A 27,065-nucleotide genomic window follows, 5' to 3' on the forward strand; every position below is an offset into this window, starting at 1 on the left:
CTAAAAAAAAAGTTAACAGTTGCCGAAAATGTCGTCAATTACTATCTCAGGTGTGTGAGTGTGCAGGTGTGAATGTGTTCCTGAAACAGCACCACTATCCACGCCCACCCAAAGCGTGGCGAACGCAGCGAGAGCCGCGAGGGGAGGTGGTACGCGTCCAATGACCATTTCATACCCCCACTATCCACATTGGCGTGGAGTTGAGAATAGAAAGTGTGGCGAGCGTAGCGAGCCACCGAGCCCGAAGCGTGGCGAGCGTAGCGAGCCCCGCGAGGGGATGTGGTCACCTGTGAAGCCCGCAAGGGGACGCGTATAACTGTGAAGGTATCCGCATACCCTCGCGGGGCACGCTGCGCTCGCCACGCTTCGGGCTCGGTGGCTCGCTGCGCTCGCCACACTTTCTATTCTCAACTCCACGCCGATGTGGATAGTGGGGGTATGAAAAGGTCGTAGGACGCGTACCGCCGCCCCTCGCCACGCTTCGGGTTGGCGTGGATAGTGGGATTTACAAGGTCGACAGCTGTTGCGTCGACTAGTGGCACTGTGGGCAGGTTTTAATAGTGTACCCCTAGACCCAGCTAAATTTAGATGCTTTAGCGTCTGAATTTAGATGCCCCACCACCTTAGCGGCTTGCAGGGAGCCTAGATTCAGACGCTTAAGCGTCTAAATCCAGAAACCCCTGCTTCTTAGCGGCTAGCAGGGGGGCGCCTGGATTCAGACGGTTTTGCGTCTAAATCCAGGCACCCCCCTCCTTCTTAGCAGCTTGCAGGGAGTGTTAATACAGAGGCTTTAGCGTCTAGATCCAGACTCCCCCTTCTTAGCGGCTTGCAGGCAGTCTGGATTCAGACAGTTTTGAGTCTGAATTTAGCATCTACATGGGGGACACCACCTTTGACAGCGGTGTGCCGGGGTGTGCAGTTTAGAAGCCCCGGCACGTCAGCGTTGTGCCCAGGGTGTCCACTTTAACATGCCCCCGTTGTCAGCGCTGCCCAGGCGCTGCCTATTTCACTGTGGAACTACAAGTCCCACAGTGACCTGTCAGCGCCTGGGCAGCGCGCTGCTGCTGCTGCCCGACACTACGCTGTTAACGTAGCTGTCAATACGTAGCTTACAGCTAGAGCGGCACGTGCACAGTCAGACAGAGCTAGAGCGGCACCCGCACAGTTAAACAGAGCCTCTGGCAGGCTGCCAAGTTTCAGAGACAGAGTGTCCGTGCGGCGGCACCGTGAAACTACACAAGTACCGCTTATAGTACATGAAAGCAACTCATACAACTACACAGAGGAATTTGTTCAGTGTTCCCTGATCCCAGCAGCGATGATGGGTCAATGGTGTTGGGTCACGGACCATATTTATATCCCAGCTTAGGAGGTTTAAAGGGTCCGGACATAAGCAATATGCTGATCCTGGGGTGTGATTACAATCAGTAGCAGAAATGATATAATGTCAGTCTCTTAGGACCATGAATAAGCCTCTCCCACCCAGATCCTCATCACCACCCGGTTGTGGGCCTGATTCAGGAGGAGTTGTCGTTTTGCGAGTACTCACAATACTGCAACACCCGGTGCTAGTATGTGGGGGACAGCAGCACATGCCGGACCCGCGTTTGCAAAATATGCTAATAGGTGAGCGCTTTGCTATAAAGTTATCCACTCACATGTTACCGGTAGCTTCCTGTCTGGTGCAATTGGTGGTCTGCCATTTTTGGGTCACAGCAGCAGCCTGTGACATCCCGCAGCCACCACGGCCTATCTGGACACGCCTGGGTAGTCTGGACCGCCCCCCCCACCTTTGCAATTCCGATGTTCCCACCATTAACATCACCTACCAAACATACTTTCCATTGTACACTTTGCCTCTTTCATATATATATCTCATATATTTAGCCAGATCTGTCACTCATCCCCTGTGTATATAACGTTCCCGCCCAGCGGGATACACAACCCCACCCCCCCTAGGGAAAAGACCAGTGTTCTATGTTTATAACGTTCCCGCCCGGCGGGATACACAAACCCGCCCCCCTAAGGAAAAGACCAGTGTTCTACACACCCCACTCCCTTGACATCACCTCCCCCCGCCCAGCCAGGGCTACAGTACACGCACACCATCCACCATTACTCCACAGCAGACCAGGTGAGCGGCAGGTCTGCCCGCACCCCCCCCCGCCACCCCCTCTGCCAGCACCCCCCCCCAGGGAAAAGACCAGTGTTCTAGAACCCCTCTGCCAGCACCCCCCCCCCCCACGACCCCCCCCCGGCGACCTCCACCACCCGCAAAAGTTGCAATACAGGCATCTTTCATACAATTCTAACCATATTTCTCACAATACAAACGTTCACAAATTAAGGGGACGCAATCCCTTACGCCGGTTTGAAGAGCGCCCGTAGGGCGCGATGAATCACCTAGTGTATACATATTATGGCCCACGATGGGGAAACATCCGTTCACCTTTCCAAATGAAGCCAATACAAAAATCACACATGTATCTGATTTGCTGAGATAAGGAAGCACAACATGAATGTGAGGAGAGACAGAGATTACACCGGGAGTATACAACAGTCCTTACCACATGAAGAATTTTATTTTCTGTTTCGTAGACGGTGCAATCCTGGGGAAAGAAGAAGAAAAAGACTCGTTATAATATAATCAGCTTCTATTCGGCATCAGCACATTCTCTGATTCTTTCTTATTTTACAGGATAAATGTGTCAGTACAATGTTTAAAACCTAATTAGCATAATGAATTAGCACTGACCTTTTCGATTGTATGTTCACTTTCTAATCTATTATTTCATATTGTTATCAATTGAGTCAAGTCAGTGGCCTAAGACCCAGACGTGGGACTTGATTCAGGGTAAGTCACTGCATAGCGAGCCGGCTGTTATCTGGGAGTGTCAGGGAATATGCAGGTGTGGCCAGGTGTATGAGGGGAAGTCATGTGATGTCAGCTCCACCCCGATCAGCCTGATTCTATCACAGCCGCTGAGTAAGTCCTGGGCTACGCACACACTGCACACACTGGGGAATCATTACATGGTGAGCGGCTGTTATCTGGGAGTGTCAGGGAATATGCAGGTGTGGCCAGGTGTATGAGGGGAAGTCATGTGATGTCAGCTCCACCCCGATCAGCCTGATTCTATCACAGCCGCTGAGTAAGTCCTGGGCTACACACACACTGCACACACTGGGGAATCATTACATGGTGAGCGGCTGTTATCTGGGAGTGTCAGGTAATACGCAGGTGTGGCCAGGTGTATGAGGGGAAGTCATGTGATGTCAGCTCCGCCCCCGATCAGCCTGATTCTATCACAGCCGCTGAGTAAGTCCTGGGCTACACACACACTGCACACACTGGGGAATCATTACATGGTGAGCGGCTGTTATCTGGGAGTGTCAGGGAATATGCAGATGTGGCCAGGTGTGTGAGGGGAAGTCATGTGATGTCAGCTCCGCCCCGATCAGCCTGATTCTATCACAGCCGCTGTGTAAGTCCTGGGCTACACACAGATTTCACACACTGGGGAATCATTACATGGTGAGCGGCTGTTATCTGGGAGTGTCAGGTATTATGTAGGCGTGGCCAGGTGTGTGAGGGGAAGTCATGTGACATCAGCTCCGCCCCCGATCAGCCTGATTCTATCACAGCCGCTGAGTAAGTCCTGGGCTATGCACACACTGCACACACTGGAGAATCATTACATGGTGAGGGGCTGTTATCTGGAAGTGCCAGGGATAATGCAGGCGTGGCCAGGTGTGTGAGGGGAAGTCATGTTATGTCAGCTCCGCCCCCGATCAGCCTGATTCTATCACAGCCGCTGTGTAAGTCCTGGGCTACGCACAGACTGCACACACTGGGGAATCATTACATGGTGAGCGGCTGTTATCTGGGAGTGTCAGGGAATACGCAGGCGTGGCCAGGTGTGTGAGGGGAAGTCATGTGATGTCAGCTCCGCCCCTGATCATCCTGATTCTATCACAGCCGCTGAGTAAGTCCTGGGCTGCACACACTGCACACACTGGGGAATCATTACATGGTAAGCGGCTGTTATCTGGGAGTGTCAGGTAATACGCAGGCGTAGCCAGGTGTGTGAGGGGAAGTCATGTGACGTCAGCTCCACCCCCGATCAGCCTGATTCTATCACAGCCGCTGAGTAAGTCCTGGGCTACACACAGACTGCACACACTGGGGAATCATTACATGGTGAGCGGCTGTTATCTGGGAGTGCCAGGGATAATGCAGGCGTGGCCAGGTGTGTGAGGGGAAGTCATGTGACGTCAGCTCCACCCCCGATCAGCCTGATTCTATCACAGCCGCTGAGTAAGTCCTGGGCTACGCACAGACTGCACACATTGGGGAATCAGTACATGGTGAGCGGCTGTTATCTGGGAGTGTCAGGTAATATGCAGGTGTGGCCAGGTGTGTGACGGGAAGTCATGTGACATCAGCTCCGCCCCCGATCAGCCTGATTCTATCACAGCCGCTGAGTAAGTCCTGGGCTACGCACACACTGCACACACTGGGAATCATTACATGGTGAGCGGCTGTTATCTGGGAGTGTTAGGGATAATGCAGGAGTGGCCAGGTGTGTGAGGGGAAGTCATGTGATGTCAGCTCCGCCCCCCATCAGCCTGATTCTATCACAGCGGATTAGTAAGTCCTGCACACACTGGGGAATCAGTCCAAGATGAGCGGCTGTGAGTGTATTTGCAGCTATTCGCTGATCCAGCTACTTTTCGCAAATGGCAGGCTGACATGTGGCGGGATCTCACTCTGGCGGGGCGGCGCACATCTGATCACTGGGATTCCGTTAGCATTAGCATTCCAGTGATCAGGCTTGAATTAGGCCCATTGCCTTTAAACTGATCCACACCCCAGTATAACAGCGATTACAGCAGATATTACCCTCATTATTACTATAGTAACAGAACAGATATATAGGTGTTTGTCTAAGGCAGTGGTTCCAAAACTGTGTGCCTAGGCTCCCTGGGGTGCATCAGGACACTTGCAGGGGTACCTTGGGTTGGTGGACCAAGATCAATTCATATTATTTATGGTCAATGTACCAGGCAAAACCAGTGCTGGTGGCTGCCAATCATAATATATGTGCACAAACAGAAGCAATTCCAGTCCCTCAGCAGATAACTGTGACATATAAACACAATGCACTTCATTTAATATTTTTTTCTCTGAATTTCTCGATAAGAAGCATTTGGCCTAGGGGCGCTTTGAATATATTTTGATGCTCTTGGGTGCCGTGATTCAAAATAATTGGGGAATCCCTGGTCTAAGGGAAATGCAGTACTGGGTGTAGAATGGAATACTATCCTTAGCTTTGGCGGTTTGTGTTCAGTTTGGTCACTGTAACCATTTGCGTGCTGACAATCCAGGCTTACATACATGTAACACGTGAACATATCTAGGGGATCTTGGAAGACCTGAATCTTTAATGTCTTCATCACCTCTACAATATATAACTGCGCTTTCCAAATTCTCAAGGCTGGCGGGCAATCCAGGTGTTAAGAATATCCATGCTTAGGCACAGGTGACTTAATTCACCTGTGTCCGTAGAGCTGGTCTTTTGGGATTCCTTAGGGACCATGTTTGCTAACCACTCTTATAAAGTATAAATCCAAAAATACATTTAATATCCAAATGTCCCAATAAAGTTGTGGATTTTGGGACAAAGCTATATTATCATTAACCCTAACAGAGGCCGCCTGGCCACCATACGCCCCTAACATTCACTAGAGACCCCACATTACAGCGAGGTCTGGCACTGGTAGTAAGGTGCCACCTGCCCGCACCTGAACATCATACCGATCCGTTATATGAGAGTACTCTGATTTTGACATTGAGCAGACGTCACTGTTAGTCCGACAAATGACACTTTTTGTTTTCCATGTAGATCCTGTAACCCACCTAAACCCCCGAACCACACTCTCAGGAGCAGACATTGATAAATGCCTCGTGCCTCGGGCTCGGCTATTATAAAAGCCATGTAGAATCGTAAATGTGAATGTTTAACCTCCTCACCTGTGACTTTTACAAGGGAAAGCAACATTGGCGAAATTGCTTTTGTGCTTTCATTGTTTGCCCACAATCAGGATAGTTAATGATTATTTCCCAGGCAGGGTAATGGCGCAGTGCGTGTACCGGAGGCAGGTGGCAAACCGCCCGCTGCAAGGTGTTTGTCACAAATCTCTTACTGACATTTATCTGCAGGCCAATCGTTTTCTCCATGTTTCTTTAGTAAGGTGCCATGCTACATCAGAGATTAGACCTGGGTGAGCACCAGGGAGTGGCACTGCATGGCAGGCCTTCATTGTGCATGTGGTCATGTATGTTTGCACATCATTAATGCAGTATCCTCCTCTGTAATGGAAGCAAAGTTAGCGTAGCAATAATGCTTGGCACATCGGACAGTACAGGTGCCCTCCTTAGTCTTACACCACGGGCAGTGCTTACACACCACTAGCTACGGGCATGCAGCATTACACACTGATCACAGGTGGTCCATACTCTGTCTTTCCCCGTCACACTGTGCCTCCACCTGCCTCCCCTTGTCACCATGGGCTTCTATATGCCATACTCTGTCTTTCCCCGTCACACTGCCTCCACCTGCCTCCCCTTGTCACCCTGTGCTTCTATATGCCATACTCTGTCTTTCCCCGTCACACTGTGCCTCCACCTGCCTCCCCCTGTCACCCTGTGCTTCTATAGGCCATACTTTGTCTTTCCCCGTCACACTGTGCCTCCACCTGTCTCCCCTTGTCACCCTGTGCTTCTATATGCCATACTCTGTCTTTCCCCGTCACACTGTGCCTCCACCTGCCTCCCCCTGTCACCCTGTGCTTCTATAGGCCATACTCTGTCTTTCCCCGTCACACTGTGCCTCCACCTGCCTCCCCATGTCACCCTGTGCTTCTATAGGCCATACTCTGTCTTTCCCCGTCACACTGTGCCTCCACCTGCCTCCCCCTGTCACCCTATGCTTCTATAGGCCATACTCTGTCTTTCCCCGTCACACTGTGCCTCCACCTGCCTCCCCCTGTCACCCTGTGCTTCTATATGCCATACTCTGTCTTTCCCCGTCACACTGTGCCTCCACCTGCCTCCCCTTGTCAACCTGTGCTTCTATATGCCATACTCTGTCTTTCCCCGTCACACTGTGCCTTCACCTGCCTCCCCTTGTCAACCTGTGCTTCTATATGCCATACTCTGTCTTTCCCCGTCACACTGTGCCTTCACCTGCCTCCCCCTGTCACCCTGTACTTCTATAGGCCATACTCTGTCTTTCCCTGTCACACTGTGCCTCCACCTGCCTCCCCTTGTCACCCTGTGCTTCTATATGCCATACTCTGTCTTTCCCCGTCACACTGTGCCTCCCCCTGTCACCCTGTGCTTCTATCTGCTACACTCTGCCTCCACCTGCCTCCCCCTGTCACTCTGTGCTTCTATATGCCATACTCTGTCTTTCCCCGTCACACTGTGCCTCCACCTGCCTCCCCTTGTCACCCTGTGCTTCTATCTGCCACACTCTGTCTTCACCTGCCTCCCCCTGTCACCCTGTGCTTCCATCTGCCACACTCTGCCCCCACCTGCCTCCCCCTGTCACCCTGTGCTTCTATCTGCCACACTCTGACTTTCCCTGTCAGACTGTGCCTCCACCTTCCTCCCCCTGCCACACTGTGCCTCCACCTGCCTCCCTCTGTCACCCTGTGCTTCTATCTGCCACACTCTGCCTCCACCTTCCTCTCCCTGTCACCCTGTGCTTCTATCTGCCACACTCTGTCTTTCCCTGCCACACTGTGCCTCCCCTGCCCCACCCCTTTTACACTCTGCCTCTCCCTGTCACACTCTGTCTCTCCCTGCTTCTCATTGTCACCCTGTGCTTCTCATTGTCACACTGTGCCTCCACCTGCCTCTCCCTGTCACCCTGTGCTTCTATCTGCCACACTGAGTCTTTCCCTGTCACACTGTGCCTCCCCTGCCCCCCCGTCACACTCTGCCTCCCCCTGCTTCTCTCTGTCACACTTTGCCTCTCCCTGTCACACTCTTCCTCTCCCTGCTTCAAATTGTCACCCTGTGCTTCTGTCTACCACATTCTGCCTCCCCCTGTCACACTGTGCCTCATCCTGCCTCCCCCTGTCACCCTGTGCTTCTTCTTGTCACCCTGTGCTTCTATCTACCATACTTTGTCCTTCCCTGTCACACTGTGCCTACCGCTGCCTCTTCCTGTCACCCTGTGCCTCCCCCTGCCTCTTCCTTTTACACTCTGCCTCCCCATGCTTCTCTCTGTCACAGTCTGCCTCTCACTGTTAAACCATTCCGGCCCCTGCCACCACCTACCATGTTGCATATTGTAACTTGGTTTGGGGGGATTATATTTATGCACCTGGGCTCACCACATTACATCACTGGTAACACATTCACATTGACACAGCACATATGCAACCATGCAAGTAATGTAACATTGTAGCTATACATATATAACTGGGGCAGCACGGATGGTTACATTACTGCCTCACAGCACTGAGGTCATGGGTTCTATCCCCACCATGTGTTATATATACAGGCAGTACGGATGGTGTAATAGTTACATTACTGCCTCACAGCACTGAGGTCATGGGTTCTATCCCCACCATGTGTTATATATACAGGCAGTACGGATGGTGTAGTGGTTAGCATTACTGCCTCACAGCACTGAGGTCATGGGTCCTATCCCCACCATGTGTTATATATACAGGGCAGTACGGACGGTGTAATGGTTACATTACTGCCTCACAGCACTGAGGTCATGGGTTCTATCCCCACCATGTGTTATATATACGGGGCAGTACGGATGGTGTAGTGGTTAGCATTACTGCCTCACAGCACTGAGGTCATGGGTCCTATCCCCACCATGTGTTATATATACAGGGCAGTACGGATGGTGTAGTGGTTAGCATTACTGCCTCACAGCACTGAGGTCATGGGTTCTATCCCCACCATGTGTTATATATACAGGGCAGTACGGACGGTGTAATGGTTACATTACTGCCTCACAGCACTGAGGTCATGGGTTCTATTCCCACCATGTGTTATATATACGGGGCAGTACGTACGGTGTAATGGTTAGCATTACTGCCTCACAGCACTGAGGTCATGGGTTCTATTCCCACCATGTGTTATATATATACGGGGCAGTACGGACGGTGTAATGGTTACATTACTGCCTCACAGCACTGAGGTCATGGGTTCTATTCCCACCATGTGTTATATATACAGGGCAGTATGGGTGGTGTAATGGTTATAGCATTACTGCCTCATAGCGCTGAGGTCATGGGTTCTATCCCCACCATGTGTTATATATACAGGGCAGTACGGGTGGTGTAATAGTTACATTACTGCCTCACAGCGCTGAGGTCATGGGTTCTATCCCCACCATGTGTTATATATACAGGGCAGTACGGACGGTGTAATGGTTAGCATTACTGCCTCACAGCACTGAGGTCATGGGTTCTATTCCCACCATGTGTTATATATACGGGGCAGTACGGACGGTGTAATGGTTATAGCATTACTGTCTCACATCGCTGAGGTCATGGGTTCTATCCCCACCATGTGTTATATATACGGGGCAGTACGGATGGTGTAATGGTTACATTACTGCCTCACAGCACTGAGGTCATGGGTTCTATCCCCACCACGTGTTATATATACAGGGCAGTACGGACGGTGTAATGGTTAGCATTACTGCTTCACACCGCTGAGGTCATGGGTTCTATCCCCACCATGTGTTATATATACAGGGCAGTACGGATGGTGTAATGGTTACATTACTGCCTCACAGCGCTGAGGTCATGGGTTCTATCCCCACCATGTGTTATATATACGGGGCAGTACGGACAGTGTAATGGTTACATTACTGCCTCATAGCACTGAGGTCATGGGTTCTATCCCCACCATGTGTTATATATACGGGCAGTACGGATGGTGTAATGGTTACATTACTGCCTCACAGCACTGAGGTCATGGGTTCTATCCCCACCATGTGTTATATATACGGGGCAGTACGGATGGTGTAATGGTTACATTACTGCCTCACAGCACTGAGGTCATGGGTTCTATCCCCACCATGTGTTATATATACGGGGCAGTACGGACGGTGTAATGGTTATATTACTGCCTCACAGTGCTGAGGTCATGGGTTCTATCCCCACCATGTGTTATATATACAGGGCAGTACGGATGGTGTAATGGTTATAGCATTACTGCCTCACAGCGCTGAGGTCATGGGTTCTATCCCCACCATGTGTTATATATACGGGGCAGTACAGATGGTGTAATGGTTAGCATTACTGCCTCACAGCGCTGAGGTCATGGGTTCTATCCCCACCATGTGTTATATATACAGGGCAGTACGGATGGTGTAATGGTTACATTACTGCCTCACAGCACTGAGGTCATGGGTTCTATCCCCACCATGTGTTATATATACGGGGCAGTATGGACGGTGTAATGGTTATATTACTGCCTCACAGTGCTGAGGTCATGGGTTCTATCCCCACCATGTGTTATATATACAGGGCAGTACGGATGGTGTAATGGTTACATTACTGCCTCACAGCACTGAGGTCATGGGTTCTATCCCCACCATGTGTTATATATACGGGGCAGTACGGACGGTGTAATGGTTATATTACTGCCTCACAGTGCTGAGGTCATGGGTTCTATCCCCACCATGTGTTATATATACAGGGCAGTACGGATGGTGTAATGGTTATAGCATTACTGCCTCACAGCGCTGAGGTCATGGGTTCTATCCCCACCATGTGTTATATATACGGGGCAGTACAGATGGTGTAATGGTTAGCATTACTGCCTCACAGCGCTGAGGTCATGGGTTCTATCCCCACCATGTGTTATATATACAGGGCAGTACGGATGGTGTAATGGTTATAGCATTACTGCCTCACAGCGCTGAGGTCATGGGTTCTATCCCCACCATGTGTTATATATACGGGGCAGTACAGATGGTGTAATGGTTAGCATTACTGCCTCACAGCGCTGAGGTCATGGGTTCTATCCCCACCATGTGTTATATATACGGGGCAGTACGGATGGTGTAATGGTTACATTACTGCCTCACAGCACTGAGGTCATGGGTTCTATCCCCACCATGTGTTATATATACAGGGCAGTACGGACGGTGTAATGGTTAGTATTACTGCCTCACAGCGCTGAGGTCATGGGTTCTATTCCCACCATGTGTTATATATACAGGTCAGTACGGATGGTGTAATGGTTAGCATTACTGCCTCACAGTGCTGAGGTCATGGGTTCTATCCCCACCATGTGTTATATATACGGGGCAGTACGGACGGTGTAATGGTTACATTACTGCCTCACAGCACTGAGGTCATGGGTTCTATTCCCACCATGTGTTATACATACTGGGCAGTACAGATGGTGTAATGGTTAGCATTACTGCCTCACAGCGCTGAGGTCATGGGTTCTATCCCCACCATGTGTTATATATACGGGGCAGCACGGATGGTGTAATGGTTAGCATTACTGCCTCACAGTGCTGAGGTCATGGGTTCTATCCCCACCATGTGTTATATATATGGGGCAGTACGGATGGTGTAATGTATATACGGGGCAGTACGGATGGTGTAATGGTTAGCATTACTACATCACAGCACTGAGGTCATGGGTTCTATCCCCACCATGTGTTATATACAGGGCAGTACGGATGGTGTAATGGTTAGCATTACTGCCTCACAGCACTGAGGTCATGGGTTCTATCCCCACCATGTGTTATATATACGGGGCAGTACGGATGGTGTAATGGTTAGCATTACTGCCTCACAGCACTGAGGTCATGGGTTCTGTCCCCACCATGTGTTATATATACGGGGCAGTACGGATGGTGTAATGGTTAGCATTACTGCCTCACAGCGCTGAGGTCATGGGTTCTATCCCCACCATGTGTTATATATACGGGGCAGTACGGATGGTGTAATGGTTATATTACTGCCACACAGCACTGAGGTCATGGGTTCTATCCCCACCATGTGTTATATATACGGGGCAGTACGGATGGTGTAATGGTTACATTACTGCCTCACAGCACTGAGGTCATGGGTTCTATCCCCACCATGTGTTATATATATATATATATATATATACGGGGCAGCACAGGCGGTGTAATGGTTACATTACTGCCTCACAGCGCTGAGGTCATGGGTTCTATCCCCACCATGTGTTATATATACGGGGCAGTACGGATGGTGAAGTGGTTAGCATTACTGCCTCACAGCGCTGAGGTCATGGGTTCTATCCCCACCATGTGTTATATATACGGGGCAGTACGGATGGTGTTATGGTTACATTACTGCCTCACAGCACTGTAGTGGTTAGCATTACTGCCTCACAGCGCTGAGGTCATGGGTTCTATCCCCACCTTGTGTTATATACGGGGCAGTACGGACGGTGTAATGGTTACATTACTGCCTCACAGCGCTGAGGTCATGGGTTCTATCCCCACCATGTGTTATATATACAGGGCAGTACGGACGGTGTAATGGTTACATTACTGCCTCACAGCACTGAGGTCATGGGTTCTATCCCCACCATGTGTTATATATACGGGGCAGTACAGATGGTGTAATGGTTATAGTATTACTGCCTCACAGCGCTGAGGTCATGGGTTCTATCCCCACCATGTGTTATATATACGGGGCAGTACGGACGGTGTAATGGTTAGCATTACTGCCTCACAGCACTGAGGTCATGGGTTCTGTCCCCACCATGTGTTATATATACGGGGCAGTACGGATGGTGTAATGGTTAGCATTACTGCCTCACAGCGCTGAGGTCATGGGTTCTATCCCCACCATGTGTTATATATACGGGGCAGTACGGATGGTGTAATGGTTAGCATTACTGCCTCACAGCACTGAGGTCATGGGTTCTGTCCCCACCATGTGTTATATATACGGGGCAGTACGGATGGTGTAATGGTTAGCATTACTGCCTCACAGCGCTGAGGTCATGGGTTCTATCCCCACCATGTGTTATATATACGGGGCAGTACGGATGGTGTAATGGTTACATTACTGCCTCACAGCGCTGAGGTCATGGGTTCTATCCCCACCATGTGTTATATATACGGGGCAGTACGGACAGTGTAATGGTTACATTACTGCCTCACAGCGCTGAGGTCATGGGTTCTATCCCCACCATGTGTTATATATATACGGGGCAGTATGGGTGGTGTAATGGTTAGCATTACTGCCTCACAGCGCTGAGGTCATGGGTTCTATCCCCACCATGTGTTATATATACGGGGCAGTACGGACGGTGTAATGGTTACATTACTGCCTCACAGCACTGAGGTCATGGGTTCTATCCCCACCATGTGTTATATATACGGGGCAGTACGGACGGTGTAATGGTTATATTACTGCCTCCCAGTACTGAGGTCATGGGTTCTATCCCCACCATGTGTTATATATACGGGGCAGTACGGACGGTGTAATGGTTACATTACTGCCTCACAGCACTGAGGTCATGGGTTCTATCCCCACCATGTGTTATATATACGGGGCAGTACGGACGGTGTAATGGTTACATTACTGCCTCACAGCGCTGAGGTCATGGGTTCTATTCCCACCATGTGTTATATATATGGGGCAGTACGGACGGTGTAATGGTTATATTACTGCCTCACAGTACTGAGGTCATGGGTTCTATTCCCACCATGTGTTATATATACAGGGCAGTACGGATGGTGTAATGGTTACATTACTGCCTCACAGCACTGAGGTCATGGGTTCTGTCCCCACCATGTGTTATATATACGGGGCAGTACGGACGGTGTAATGGTTAGCATTACTGCCTCACAGCGCTGAGGTCATGGGTTCTATCCCCACCATTTGTTATATATACAGGGCAGTACGGACGGTGTAATGGTTAGCATTATTCCCCCCCATGTGTTATATATACTGGGCAGTACGGATGGTGTAATGGTTACATTACTGCCTCACAGCACTGAGGTCATGGGTTCTATCCCCACCATGTGTTATATATACTGGGCAGTACGGATGGTGTAATGGTTACATTACTGCCTCACAGTGGTGGTTCTATCCCCACCATGTGATATATATACGGGGCAGTACGGATGGTGTAATGGTTAGCATTACTGCCTCACAGCACTGAGGTCATGGGTTCTATCCCCACCATGTGTTATATATACGGGCAGTATATATAACTCATCCCCTGTGTATATAACGTTCCCGCCCAGCAGGATACACATATCCGGTCCCCCCTCCCCAGGTAAAAGACCAGTGTTTTATGTGTATAACGTTTTCATGTGTATTATGTTTCACCCCCTTGACATCACCTCCCCCCGCCCAGCCAGGGCTACAGTACACGCCCACCATCCATCATTACTCCACAGCTCCAATCCACCATTACTCCCGCACCCCTGCCCCCCTCTGCCAGCAACCCCCCCCCGGACACCCACGACCCCCCTTCCGCGATTACCCGAATCCCCTGCAACCCCCCTCCCCCCATTCGCGGGAACCCCGCGACCCACCATCCCCCATTCGTGGGCCCCCTGCACTCAGGGGCACTGTCCTGTACTCCTGTGCTGCCACGCTGGACCCTCACCCACTGGCAGAAGCTGCACAGTGTCTCCCACCCTCCTCTTTAGTCCCCCGTATGCCCACACACCCCTATCACTACCCAGCTTCCTGCTCTCCTGAACCATAACTTCCACTACTGGGGAGTCGCTGATGCTGTGTTGCCCACATACAGCTATCATGCCTCATAGCCCAGCCTCCTGCTCTCATGCACCCTAACTCCCACCCAGTAGGAAGAGACACTGACTCAGGGCCACCGGTCCTGTGCTGCCACGCTGGACCCTCACCCACTGGCAGAAGCTGCACAGTGTCCCCCACCCTCCTCTTTAGTCCCCCTTATGCCCACACACCCCTATCACTACCCAGCCTGTTTTCCTGTGTCGTGACCTCCGCCAGTGGGGAGCCGCTGACTCAAAAACACCCTACTATACTATTGCACACACCTAAACAACACGCACACACAGCCCCCCCCCCCCCCACAAATTTCACTGTGCCCTCCACACTATCAATGTACATCTTACTCTGTAACCGCTTTTTAATTAAACAAAACAATACACACCCCCTTCCATATGCTCTCTATGTAACACATTTCACCTATAACTCAAGTTGCAATACAGGCATCTTTCATACAATTCTAACCATCTTTCTCATATACAAATGTTCACAAATTAAGGGGGCGCAGCCCCTTACGCCGGTGTGAAGAGCGCCCGTAAGGAGTGATGAATCACCTAGTATACAGTATAACTGCGTAATGACTGTGCATGTTGTGACCATAAATTTGTGAACATAAAGAAAACAATTGTGGGAAAAGCACAAACCCCAGTAAGAACCTGATTTGCAGAAGGCGATACTGATTTGCAGGAGGCGATACTGATTTGCAGGAGGCGATACTGATTTGCAGGAGGCGATACTGATTTGCAGGAGGCGATACTGATTTGCAGGAGGCGATACTGATTTGCAGGAGGCGATACTGATTTGCAGGAGGCGATACTGATTTGCAGGAGGCGATACTGATTTGCAGGAGGTCATACTGATTTGCAGGAGGTCATACTGATTTGCAGGAGGTCATACTGATTTGCAGGAGGTGATACTGATTAGCAGGAGGTCATACTGATTTGCAGGAGGTCATACTGATTTGCAGGAGGTGATACTGATTTGCAGGAGGTGATACTGATTTGCAGGAGGTAATACCGATTTGCAGGAGGTGATACCGATTTGCAGGAGGTCATACTGATTTGCAGGAGGTAATACTGATTTGCAGGAGGTGATACTGATTTGCAGGAGGTGATACTGATTTGCAGGAGGTGATACTGATTTGCAGGAGGTAATACTGATTTGCAGGAGGTGATACTGATTTGCAGGAGGTGATACTGATTTGCAGGAGGTCATACTGATTTGCAGGAGGTCATACTGATTTGCAGGAGGTAATACTGATTTGCAGGAGGTGATACTGATTTGCAGGAGGTGATACTGATTTGCAGGAGGTGATACTGATTTGCAGGAGGTGATACTGATTTGCAGGAGGTGATACTGATTTGCAGGAGGTAATACTGATTAGCAGGAGGTCATACTGATTTGCAGGAGGTCATACTGATTTGCAGGAGGTCATACTGATTTGCAGGAGGTCATACTGATTTGCAGGAGGTGATACTGATTAGCAGGAGGTCATACTGATTTGCAGGAGGTCATACTGATTTGCAGGAGGTAATACTGATTTGCAGGAGGTGATACTGATTTGCAGGAGGTGATACTGATTTGCAGGAGGTGATACTGATTTGCAGGAGGTCATACTGATTTGCAGGAGGTAATACTGATTAGCAGGAGGTCATACTGATTTGCAGGAGGTCATACTGATTTGCAGGAGGTCATACTGATTTGCAGGAGGTCATACTGATTTGCAGGAGGTAATACTGATTTGCAGGAGGTGATACTGATTTGCAGGAGGTGATACTGATTTGCAGGAGGTGATACTGATTTGCAGGAGGTAATACTGATTTGCAGGAGGTAATACTGATTTGCAGGAGGTAATACTGATTTGCAGGAGGTGATACTGATTTGCAGGAGGTAATACTGATTTGCAGGAGGTAACACTGATTTGCAGGAGGTAACACTGATTTGCAGAAGGTAATACATGCAGAGCTGCATCCTACATTAAGATGTGCCTGGAGTACGGCGTCTGAGGAGAACGGTGACAACATTAATTAGCACCGGTGCCAACGAGCCATAAAGTGAGATGAGCAGATTATTGTCACCTAAATGATAATAAATCCTGAAAATGAAAATAAACACCCAGTGATGTCCTCAGGAGCTTCGGCTTCATTAAAGCACAGAGATTAACAGACAAGTTGCAATTATTAGGTAGTTATTGGTGTGACGGGGATGTATACCCTGCAGGTCATGCTGTATGCCTGGGAGTGAACAAGACTTTCCGCTGTTACAAACTATCAGCCAATCAGAATCCTCACCAAGATGGACAGAAAGAGGTATACATGGGGAAAGGGCAGGTATACATGTACAGTGTAAGGGGGAAGGGCATATATACATGTACAGTGTAAGGAGGAAGGGCAGGTATACATGTACAGTGTAAGGGGGAAGGGCAGGTATACATGTACAAAGTAAGGGGTAAGGGCATATATACATGAAAAATGAAAGAGGGAAGGGCACGCATACATGTACAGTGTAAGGGGGAAGGGCAGGTATACATGTATAGTGTAAGGGGGAAGGGCAGGTGTACATGTATAGTGTAAGGGGGAAGGGCAGGTGTACATGTACAGTGTAGTGGGGAAGGGCACATATACATGTACAGTGTAAGGAGGAAGGGCAGGTATACATGTACAGTGTAAGGGGGAAGGGCAGGTATACATGTACAGTATAAGCAAGAAGGGCAGGTGTACATGTACAGTGTTAAGGGGAAGGGCAGGTATACATGTACAGTGTTAAGGGGAAAGGCAGGTATACATGTACAGTGTAAGGGGGAAGGGCACATATACATGTATAGTGTAAGGGGGAAGGACACATATACATGTACAGTGTAAGGAGGAAGGTCACGTATACATGTACAGTATAAGGGGGAAGGACATGTATACATGTACAGTGTAAGGAGGAAGGTCACGTATACATGTATAGTGTAAGCAAGAAGGGCACTTATAGATGTATAGTGTAAGGGGGAAGGGCAGGTATACAAGTACAGTGTAAGGGAGAAGGGAAGGTGTACATGTAAAGTGTAAGGGGGATGGGCAGGTATACATGTACAGTGTAAGGGAGAAGGGAAGGTGTACATGTACAGTGTAAGGGGGATGGGCAGGTATACATGTACAGTGTAAGGGGGAAGGGAAGGTGTACATGTACAGTGTAAGCAAGAAGGGCAGGTATACATGTACAGTGTAAGGGGGAAGGGCAGGTATACATGTACAGTGTAAGGGAGAAGGGAAGGTGTACATGTAAAGTGTAAGGGGGATGGGCAGGTATACATGTACAGTGTAAGGGAGAAGGGAAGGTGTACATGTACAGTGTAAGGGGGATGGGCAGGTATACATGTACAGTGTAAGGGGGAAGGGAAGGTGTACATGTATAGTGTAAGGGGGAAGGGAAGGTGTACATGTACAGTGTAGTGGGGAAGGGCACATATACATGTACAGTGTAAGGAGGAAGGGCAGGTATACATGTACAGTGTAAGGGGGAAGGGCAGGTATACATGTACAGTATAAGCAAGAAGGGCAGGTGTACATGTACAGTGTTAAGGGGAAGGGCAGGTATACATGTACAGTGTTAAGGGGAAGGGCAGGTATACATGTACAGTGTAAGGGGGAAGGGCACATATACATATACATGTATAGTGTAAGGGGGAAGGACACATATACATGTACAGTGTAAGGAGGAAGGTCACGTATACATGTACAGTATAAGGGGGAAGGACACGTATACATGTATAGTGTAAGCAAGAAGGGCACTTATAGATGTATAGTGTAAGGGGGAAGGGCAGGTATACAAGTACAGTGTAAGGGAGAAGGGAAGGTGTACATGTAAAGTGTAAGGGGGATGGGCAGGTATACATGTACAGTGTAAGGGAGAAGGGAAGGTGTACATGTACAGTGTAAGGGGGATGGGCAGGTATACATGTACAGTGTAAGGGGGAAGGGAAGGTGTACATGTACAGTGTAAGCAAGAAGGGCAGGTATACATGTACAGTGTAAGGGGGAAGGGCAGGTATACATGTACAGTGTAAGGGAGAAGGGAAGGTGTACATGTACAGTGTAAGGGGGATGGGCAGGTATACATGTACAGTGTAAGGGGGAAGGGAAGGTGTACATGTACAGTGTAAGCAAGAAGGGCAGGTATACATGTACAGTGTAAGGGGGAAGGGCAGGTATACATGTACAGTGTAAGGGAGAAGGGAAGGTGTACATGTAAAGTGTAAGGGGGATGGGCAGGTATACATGTACAGTGTAAGGGAGAAGGGAAGGTATACATGTACAGTGTAAGCAAGAAGGGCACTTATAGATATACAGTGTAAGGGGGAAAGGCATGTATACCTGTGCAGTAGTAATAATAATAATAGATAATTGCTAACAAAATATACTGCTCGTGCAGTAGGCACTTATGACAGATTAAAGTTTTTCCCAGCATGCTCAGAGTTATCATATATCATGGTGATGTCATACTGTATAAGTCAGCTCTATGATGTCAGCAGGTAAACTCTGTGGTTAACTGTTATGTAATATTAAAGCTCTGATGCTAACTACATGGAAGAACGTATCTATTGAGCAAAGTTGTATTCCGCATGCCACAAATGAGTTGAATGTAAAGATAGAGCTGGAGATTCTGTATTCATTAAGATTTATCATTTGATGAATCTTTAGGTGTTCGGCTTTCAGTAAATTAGAAGGAGTGTGACCCGGATGTCCAGCGCTTGCCAGACACATGCGCCAAACATTTGTAGGAAAAATTGTCTGTAGATGGAAAAAGTAGGTGACAATGTAAAACGCAGACCCCAGACTCAGAGGTCAGTAATTCAACAGATCCCAGCAATTGCCAGTGGCTCGGATTATTGTTTTCTTTGCAGACTGCTCAGAAATGGCCGCACAAACCAAGCAGCGCCCTAAATCACAGGGATATAGTGCAATCAGTCAGCGAGCAGATTCCCCTCTCCATGTTGTCAGCCAGGCCGGTCCTTAGCTGTCACCTTAACTGTTACCAAACCAAATTATTATGACATCTGTATTAAGAAGATTAAATGTGTCTATTCTGAAAAACAGAAGTCACTGTGAAAGTGGCTGCAGTCAGGATCCCATGGAAGACACTGAACCCCCACCCCCCCTCCCGGATCCCTCCCAATTCCTTAGTGAGATGCCTGTACTGGGGATGCATTTCACAGCATATACTGTACAGTAATGTTATTACTGCCCAGTGCAACAATGAATTATATGCTGCATTATACTGTGGGTGACAGGGTTGTAATGAAGTTAATGTCATACCTATGGTTGAACCACTTGGATATCAACTCCAGGATTTCCCGGATGAGATGTACGTCAGAAAATGTGATTTATAATATTACTGTATATCCTAAATGCCTATTTAGTAAAATACTGCTCCTCCCCTCTATGGGGGAATTTAAATGTTTTGCACGCTGGCAGCCACTATGTGACACCCAATGGAGTTTCATGGATACAAAGCCGCCAGAGATGAGACCACTGTTGTGCTGTTATTTCCCTGGGCAGATAGACAGTAGTGCTGCCCATGGTCCTGAGATACATTCCCTGGGCAGATAGACAGTAGTGCTGACCATGGTCCTGAGATACATTTCCCTGGGCAGATAGACAGTAGTGCTGACCGTGGTCCTGAAAAACATATCTCTGGGCAGATAGATAGTAATGCTGCCCTTTGTCCTGTGATACATGTCCCCGGGCAGATAGACAGTAGTGCTGACCATGGTCCTGAGATACATTTCCCCAGGCAGAGAGACAGTAGTGCTGACCATGGTCCTGAGATACATTTCCCCGGGCAGAGAGACAGTAGTGCTGTCCATGGTCCTGAGATACATTTCCCCAGGCAGAGAGACAGTAGCGCTGGCCATGGTCCTGAGATACATTTCCCCAGGCAGATAGACAGTAGTGCTGTCCAAGGTCCTGTGATACATTTCCCTGGGCAGATAAACAGTAGTGCTGACCATGGTCCTGAGATACATTCCCTGGGCAGATAGACAGTAGTGCTGTCCATGGTCCTGTGATCCTGTGATACATGTCCCTGGGCAGATAGACAGTAGTGCTGACCATGGTCCTGAGATACATTTCCCTGGGCAGATAGACAGTAGTGCTGACCATGGTCCTGTGATAAATGTCCCTGGGCAGATATACAGTAGTTCTGTCCATGGTCCTGAGATACATTTACCTGGGCAGATAGACAGTAGTGCTGCCCATGGTCCTGTGATAAATGTCCCTGGGCAGATATACAGTAGTTCTGTCCATGGTCCTGTGATAAATGTCCCTGGGCAGATAGACAGTAGTGCTGACCATGGTCCTGAGATACATTTCCCGAGGCAGAGAGACAGTAGTGCTGTCCATGGTCCTGTGATACATTTGCCTGGGCAGATACACAGTAGTTCTGTCCATGGTCCTGAGATACATTCCCTGGGCAGATAGACAGTAGTGCTGCCCATGGTCCTGTGATAAATGTCCCTGGGCAGATAGACAGTAGTGCTGTCCATGGTCCTGTGATACATTTACCTTGGCAGATAGACAGTAGTGCTGTCCATGGTCCTGAGATACATTTCCCTGGGCAGATAGACAGTAGTGCTGACCATGGTCCTGAGATACATTTCCCTGGGCAGATAGACAGTAGTGCTGCCCATGGTCCTGTGATAAATGTCCCTGGGCAAATATACAGTAGTGCTGACCATGGTCCTGAGATACATTCCCTGGGCATATAGACAGTAGTGCTGTCCATGGTCCTGAGATACATTTCCCTGGGCAGATAGACAGTAGTGCCGCCCATGGTCCTGTGATACATTTCCCTGGGCAGATAGACAGTAGTGCTGACCATGGTTCTGAGATACATTTCCCCAGGCAGAGAGACAGTAGTGCTGACCATGGTCCTGAGATACATTCCCTGGGCATATAGACAGTAGTGCTGTCCATGGTCCTGAGATACATTCCCTGGGCAGATAGACAGTAGTGCTGACCATGGTCCTGAGATACATTTCCCTGGGCATATAGACAGTAGTGCTGCCCATGGTCCAGAGATACATTCCCTGGGCAGATAGACAGTAGTGCTGACCATGGTTCTGAGATACATTTCCCTGGGCAGATAGACAGTAGGAGTATATCGAAAGACAGAGTAGGGATTGTCAAAGGTGTGGTGCACCAAAGAGAAAAAATAATTTTAACACATAAAATATACCTTTTATTGGTTTCTTTTAAAACTGCGAAATATACAGACTAACATGTAACATGAAACAGTGAATACAGTGATTTAAAAACTGCACGTGCGGTGTCAACATGCAATGCCTTCTACTGTGAGGAACCACTCTCCTAATATTATGTACACATATGTATCCCTTTAAAGTATCTGATGACTTATATTAGTCTTATTGCAGATATCCGCGGGTGGGTGTATTAATAAAAAGAATATTGAGTGATCTATATGGTTGTCGCTGATGTCTCTTATGTTAATAAAGTAATGTCCCTGGATCTGTGTATGGGATATATGGTTGTGGGTGTTATCCGGTTGAGCCAATCTCCAAATCTCTTGATGTGTATGATATTTTTAATATATGCGGTATTTGGTATACACTCAGATAGGAGATCTGGTGCTGGTCTTAGGTAAGTATGATAGACCAGTATTATTAGGGGGGATAATGTCCCTATTGGGTCCCCTTTGTCCTTTTACCACAATTTGAAGATTTTTGCACTATCTCAAATCACCGATACTAGTGCTATATACATGTGGTGAAGATACTTTAGTTATGTACATTGGGTGTTTATTAGGTTTAAGCCAATCCCTGAATCTCCTGGTGTGTATGATATTCCCAATATCTGTGGTGTTTGGTGCACACTCAAATTGGAGATCCGATATTGGTCTTTAATGGGTATAATGGGTAAATTAAGGGGGATAATGTCCCTTTTGGGTCCCCTTTGTATTTTTACCACGATTCAAAGATTGGTAGCACTATATTGGTTCAACGATAATGGTTCTATACATATATTTCACGGATAAGGTTTTACCAGGGTATAGATATGTCTGCTGGTGACCTGATCAGATTAATCCCCTAATTATAGGTCTATTGCTGTAACATTTGTTAGGTGCTCTCTACGGGTTATGACAACAAACTTTAGGGACAGAGATAATCTCAGTATTTCATTAGTTTTGGTCCTGTTTGTTAATAGCCCTCGTAGATAACATTTACATGTAGTTTATTGAGACTCTCCACGGGTTTTGACAGCAAAGTTTAAGGACAGAGACACCGTTGGTCTAAGATAATTTAACTGTCCTGCTGTTAATTGCCCTAGTTGGAGGCATTACATTTGATTATTACAGCGTATAGTATGATCCGCTACATTTAATTTGATCAAGGGTATGGCCATAGGTGTGAATGACTTTAATGTCAGCGGAAAGCAACCGTGTGGGAACGGAGCGATCGGGTCTCACATGCAGGGCTGGAGACCGGATCCTGTAACCCTCTCGGGTGCTCAACGGAGTCCCAGGAGCTTATGGGTTCACCTTAGGTAGACATATTATTATAACAATTAAGACATTAGAGTCCTTACAAGGACTAGTATGAGAGACACAGTAATAGTATATCAATAGGAGTCCTTACAAGGACTATATCAGGACACAGGTAGAGGCATGCAAGTGATGCGACCGCACGGCTAAGGTGGCCGGCGTACGCTTCGCAGATCTTCCTCAGGGCAACCTGCGCTGTTGTCCTGAGTGGGATTAAGTAGGCAGTGTATTATGTGAATTCTCCAATCAGCAGCTTCCATCGCCGCGTCATGCCCATAGCGTCATCCATGTGACGTAGGTTTTGACAGTACTTCTGGATGTCCGTATTCAATAACGATATATCTACTTTTAAATTGTTGTAGGTGGATTCATTTGTTTCCACATATATCTTGTGTATCATCGCTGCTTTGAGGGTTACTCATATGCTAGTTAAGACTCCCAAATTGCATTTACGTTATAATTGCGGACATCGCCGGACACCAGCAGGCCGTCAGTGCTCCGTACTATCAATTGATACATATGATTGTTGTTATGGTGTATTCTGTTCTACACTACGGCTCTTTTGTTGCGCTTGTTTTCCTAAATTATTGGTATCTGGCTCCGATATGTATCATATCTATGTGGTCACTCGTAAACTGTGAGCAGGAGGCTCTGTTCATTTGAAGTAAATTAACAGATTCAGTGTTCTATGTTTATCAGCGTGCTTAGTTTGATGTCATAGAAGTCGATTATTCTATTGATGATTGTATTCATCAGCTGTTGGGTATTGTAGGTTAATTTTTATTTTTTATTTTTATTTTTTATTTTTATTTTTATTTTCTGTAGGGTCATCACCGAGAGTGTCCCGGATTCTGACACATGCAGGTAAGTGGTCATCTTCAAGAGTATTTGTTCTTCACATTGTTGGGGTGCAGTGTAGTACACTGATTTAAGGTATTGGGACCAAGTTGTCCCTATCCTCAGTATAAACTCATGTTCCGTCCAATAATATTGATGTCGGGCTCTAAGCGATCTCTTAGTGTCGAATATTTCACTGGGATGTGACTCATGGTAAGTAACGGTGTCCATATTGTAATGTACCAGTACATGGGGTGAGTGTTAAGTGTTGTGTGAACTAGTGATTTAGGTAAGGGAAAGAGAAAAGGGAAAGAGGGGGGGTGAGCACTATTATTGCGTGCCGTCGACACTACAATGTGTCGATTTATTGCATCGTCGAAGTTACTCCTGTGAAATCGCTAATTGTGGCATAGATTTATGTCTGGAGGGTGAGGATATGATGCCAGGTCGGGTCCTAGCAGTATTAGGTGAGAAAATCGTGATAACTAGGGAAACATTAGGTGCAACTGTTGTGAAACTTTCAAAACAAACGTGATTGACTGCTGGGATGTAGTGATTTCACATGTCCATATTCGTACATGTCGACATGTATTGGTTGTGTATAATAATTAATTAGGTATAGGTGTTAAATGAGGGTAGTGACATTCAAGTGAAGTGATATATGAGTCCTGTAGGTCTCTAGATTGGTATATCTGTGTCATTTGTAGGGATGATACAGTAGGAGATTGTCGTATGGTAGAGTAAGAGTTTCATGAGAATAAGGTGATGTCATTGGGAACAAAATTATCAGGCAGTTTATCCAAGGAAGGCTACATAGCTATTCTCCTCATTGAGACCCCGCGGGGTCATGGTGTCCATGAGGAAGATGAGCCTTGTTTCCTGCCTGAGCAGTTCTCTGTCTGTGTCCCCTCTTCTGATGCCCAGGTTGACTTGTAACATGCCAAATGCCTGTAAGCCAGCTGGATTACTTTGGTGATTTTTGTAAAAGTGTTTGGCCACTGGGGTCAGGTTCTTCATGTGCATTTTGTCCCTGCTAGCATTACGTATACTGGACATATGTTCAAGTAACCTTTGTTTCAAGGGTCTGATTGTCTTTCCAATGTATGTGCGGTTGCAGGGGCATCGGAGATTGTAGATCACTCCTGGAGTGGTACAGTTAATTTGATCCTTGATCTTCCAATTTTTATCAAATTTATCTGTATAAGACGTGGTGGTGACCATGATTGGGCACGCCTTGCAGTTGCCACACTTGCGGGATCCTTCCTTCGATCTGTTTCTGATGTTAGGTGCATTACTCTCCAGATGACTATGGACTAGAATGTCCTTTAGATTTTTGCTTCTCCTCCAGCACATTTGAATATGGTCACCCAAAATGCCATCTAGATCCTTATCCGTTCTTTGGACACCTACATGTTTGTTTAAGATTCCTTGAATGGTTTTCCATTCCTGACAATAGGTGCCTATGAACCGCACCTCATTATCAGGTACTTGTTGGTCCCTAGTTTTGGGGATTAATAGCTGGTCTCTTGGGTATTTACTGACTTCTCTGGCTGCTTTTCTAACTGCTCTCCTGCTGTATCCTCTGTTCTCTAGTCGGTGTCCCACTTCTGTAGCTCTTGTCATATAGAACTCTTCATTGGAGCAGTTCCTCCTTGTTCTTATGAATTCCGCCTTGGGGAGGCCTTTGAGGACTGGTGGGAAGTGGGAGCTGGTGTGGTGCAGCAGGGAATTGGTAGCAGTTTGTTTCCTATAGAGGTCAGTGGAGATATGGCCATTCTCCTCAATTGTCAATCTGAGGTCAAGGAAGGTGACTGATTCCTGACTGAGGTCATAGGTCAATCTGAGGTTGTACGGGTTGTGATTAAGGATGCTGATGAATTGCATGAATTTCTCCTTATCTCCCTCCCAGATGATCAAGAGATCGTCTATGTATCTCAACCATAGCTGGACATGCTGTGTGTAAGGTTCGTTGTCCTCGCAGAAGACCACCTCCCTCTCCCACCACCCCAGGTACAGGTTAGCGTATGTGGGTGCACAGGCACTGCCCATAGCAGTCCCCTGTACCTGGAGGTAGAAGTTGCCATTGCAAGTGAAGAAGTTGCGTTTTAATACAAATTCCAACAGTTCAATCAATAGATAGACAGTAGTGCTGACCATGGTCCTGAAAAACATATCTCTGGGCAGATAGATAGAAATGCTGCCCTTTGTCCTGTGATACATTTCCCTGGGCAGATAGACATTAATGCTGTCCATGGTCCTGAGATACATTTTCCTGGGCAGATAGACATTAATGCTGTCCATGGTCCTGAGATACATTTTCCTGGGCAGATAGACGGTAGTGCTGTCCATGGTTCTGAAGAATATTTCCCTGGGCAAATAGACAGTAGTGCCGTCTATAGTCCTGAGATAAATTTTGCTGGGCAGAGAGATGATAACGCTGTCCATGGTCCTGAGATACATTTCCCTGGGTAGAGAGACAGTAGTGCGCCCATGGTCCTGTGATACATTTCCCTGGGCAGATAGACAGTAGTGCTGTCCATGGTCCTGAGATACATTTCCCTGGGCAGATACACAGTAATGCTGTCCATCGTCCTGAGATACAATATCCCTGGGTAGAGAGACAGTAGTGCGCCCATGGTCCTGTGATACATTTCCATGGGCAGAGAGACAGTAGTGCTGTCCATCGTCCTGAGATACAATATCCCTGGGTAGAGAGACAGTAGTGCGCCCATGGTCCTGAGATACATTTCCATGGGCAGAGAGACAGTAGTGCTGTCCATGGTCCTGAGATACATTTCCCTGGGCAGATACACAGTAGTGCTGTCCATGGTCCTGTGATACATTTCCCTGTGCAGGTAGACAGTAGTGCTGTCCATGGT

The 27,065-nt window shown here is 47.9% G+C and overlaps 1 protein-coding gene across 2 annotated transcripts in view; it reads right to left on the reverse strand.

Moving 5' to 3' along the window:
- Window positions 1-27,065, reverse strand: part of LOC146036386 (connector enhancer of kinase suppressor of ras 2-like) — a 410,449-nt gene that overhangs the window by 172,324 nt on the left and 211,060 nt on the right. For both annotated transcript variants that reach the window (XM_083160369.1, XM_083160368.1), the window contains exon 5: window positions 2,568-2,609. In XM_083160369.1, coding sequence (XP_083016495.1) covers window positions 2,568-2,609 — 42 coding nt within the window. The remainder of the gene's footprint in view (window positions 1-2,567; window positions 2,610-27,065) is intronic.

The sequence above is a fragment of the Crinia signifera genome, chromosome 9, assembly GCF_055691185.1.
Source record: "Crinia signifera chromosome 9, ASM5569118v1, whole genome shotgun sequence".
In the NCBI taxonomy this organism is placed as follows: Eukaryota; Metazoa; Chordata; class Amphibia; order Anura; family Myobatrachidae; genus Crinia; species Crinia signifera.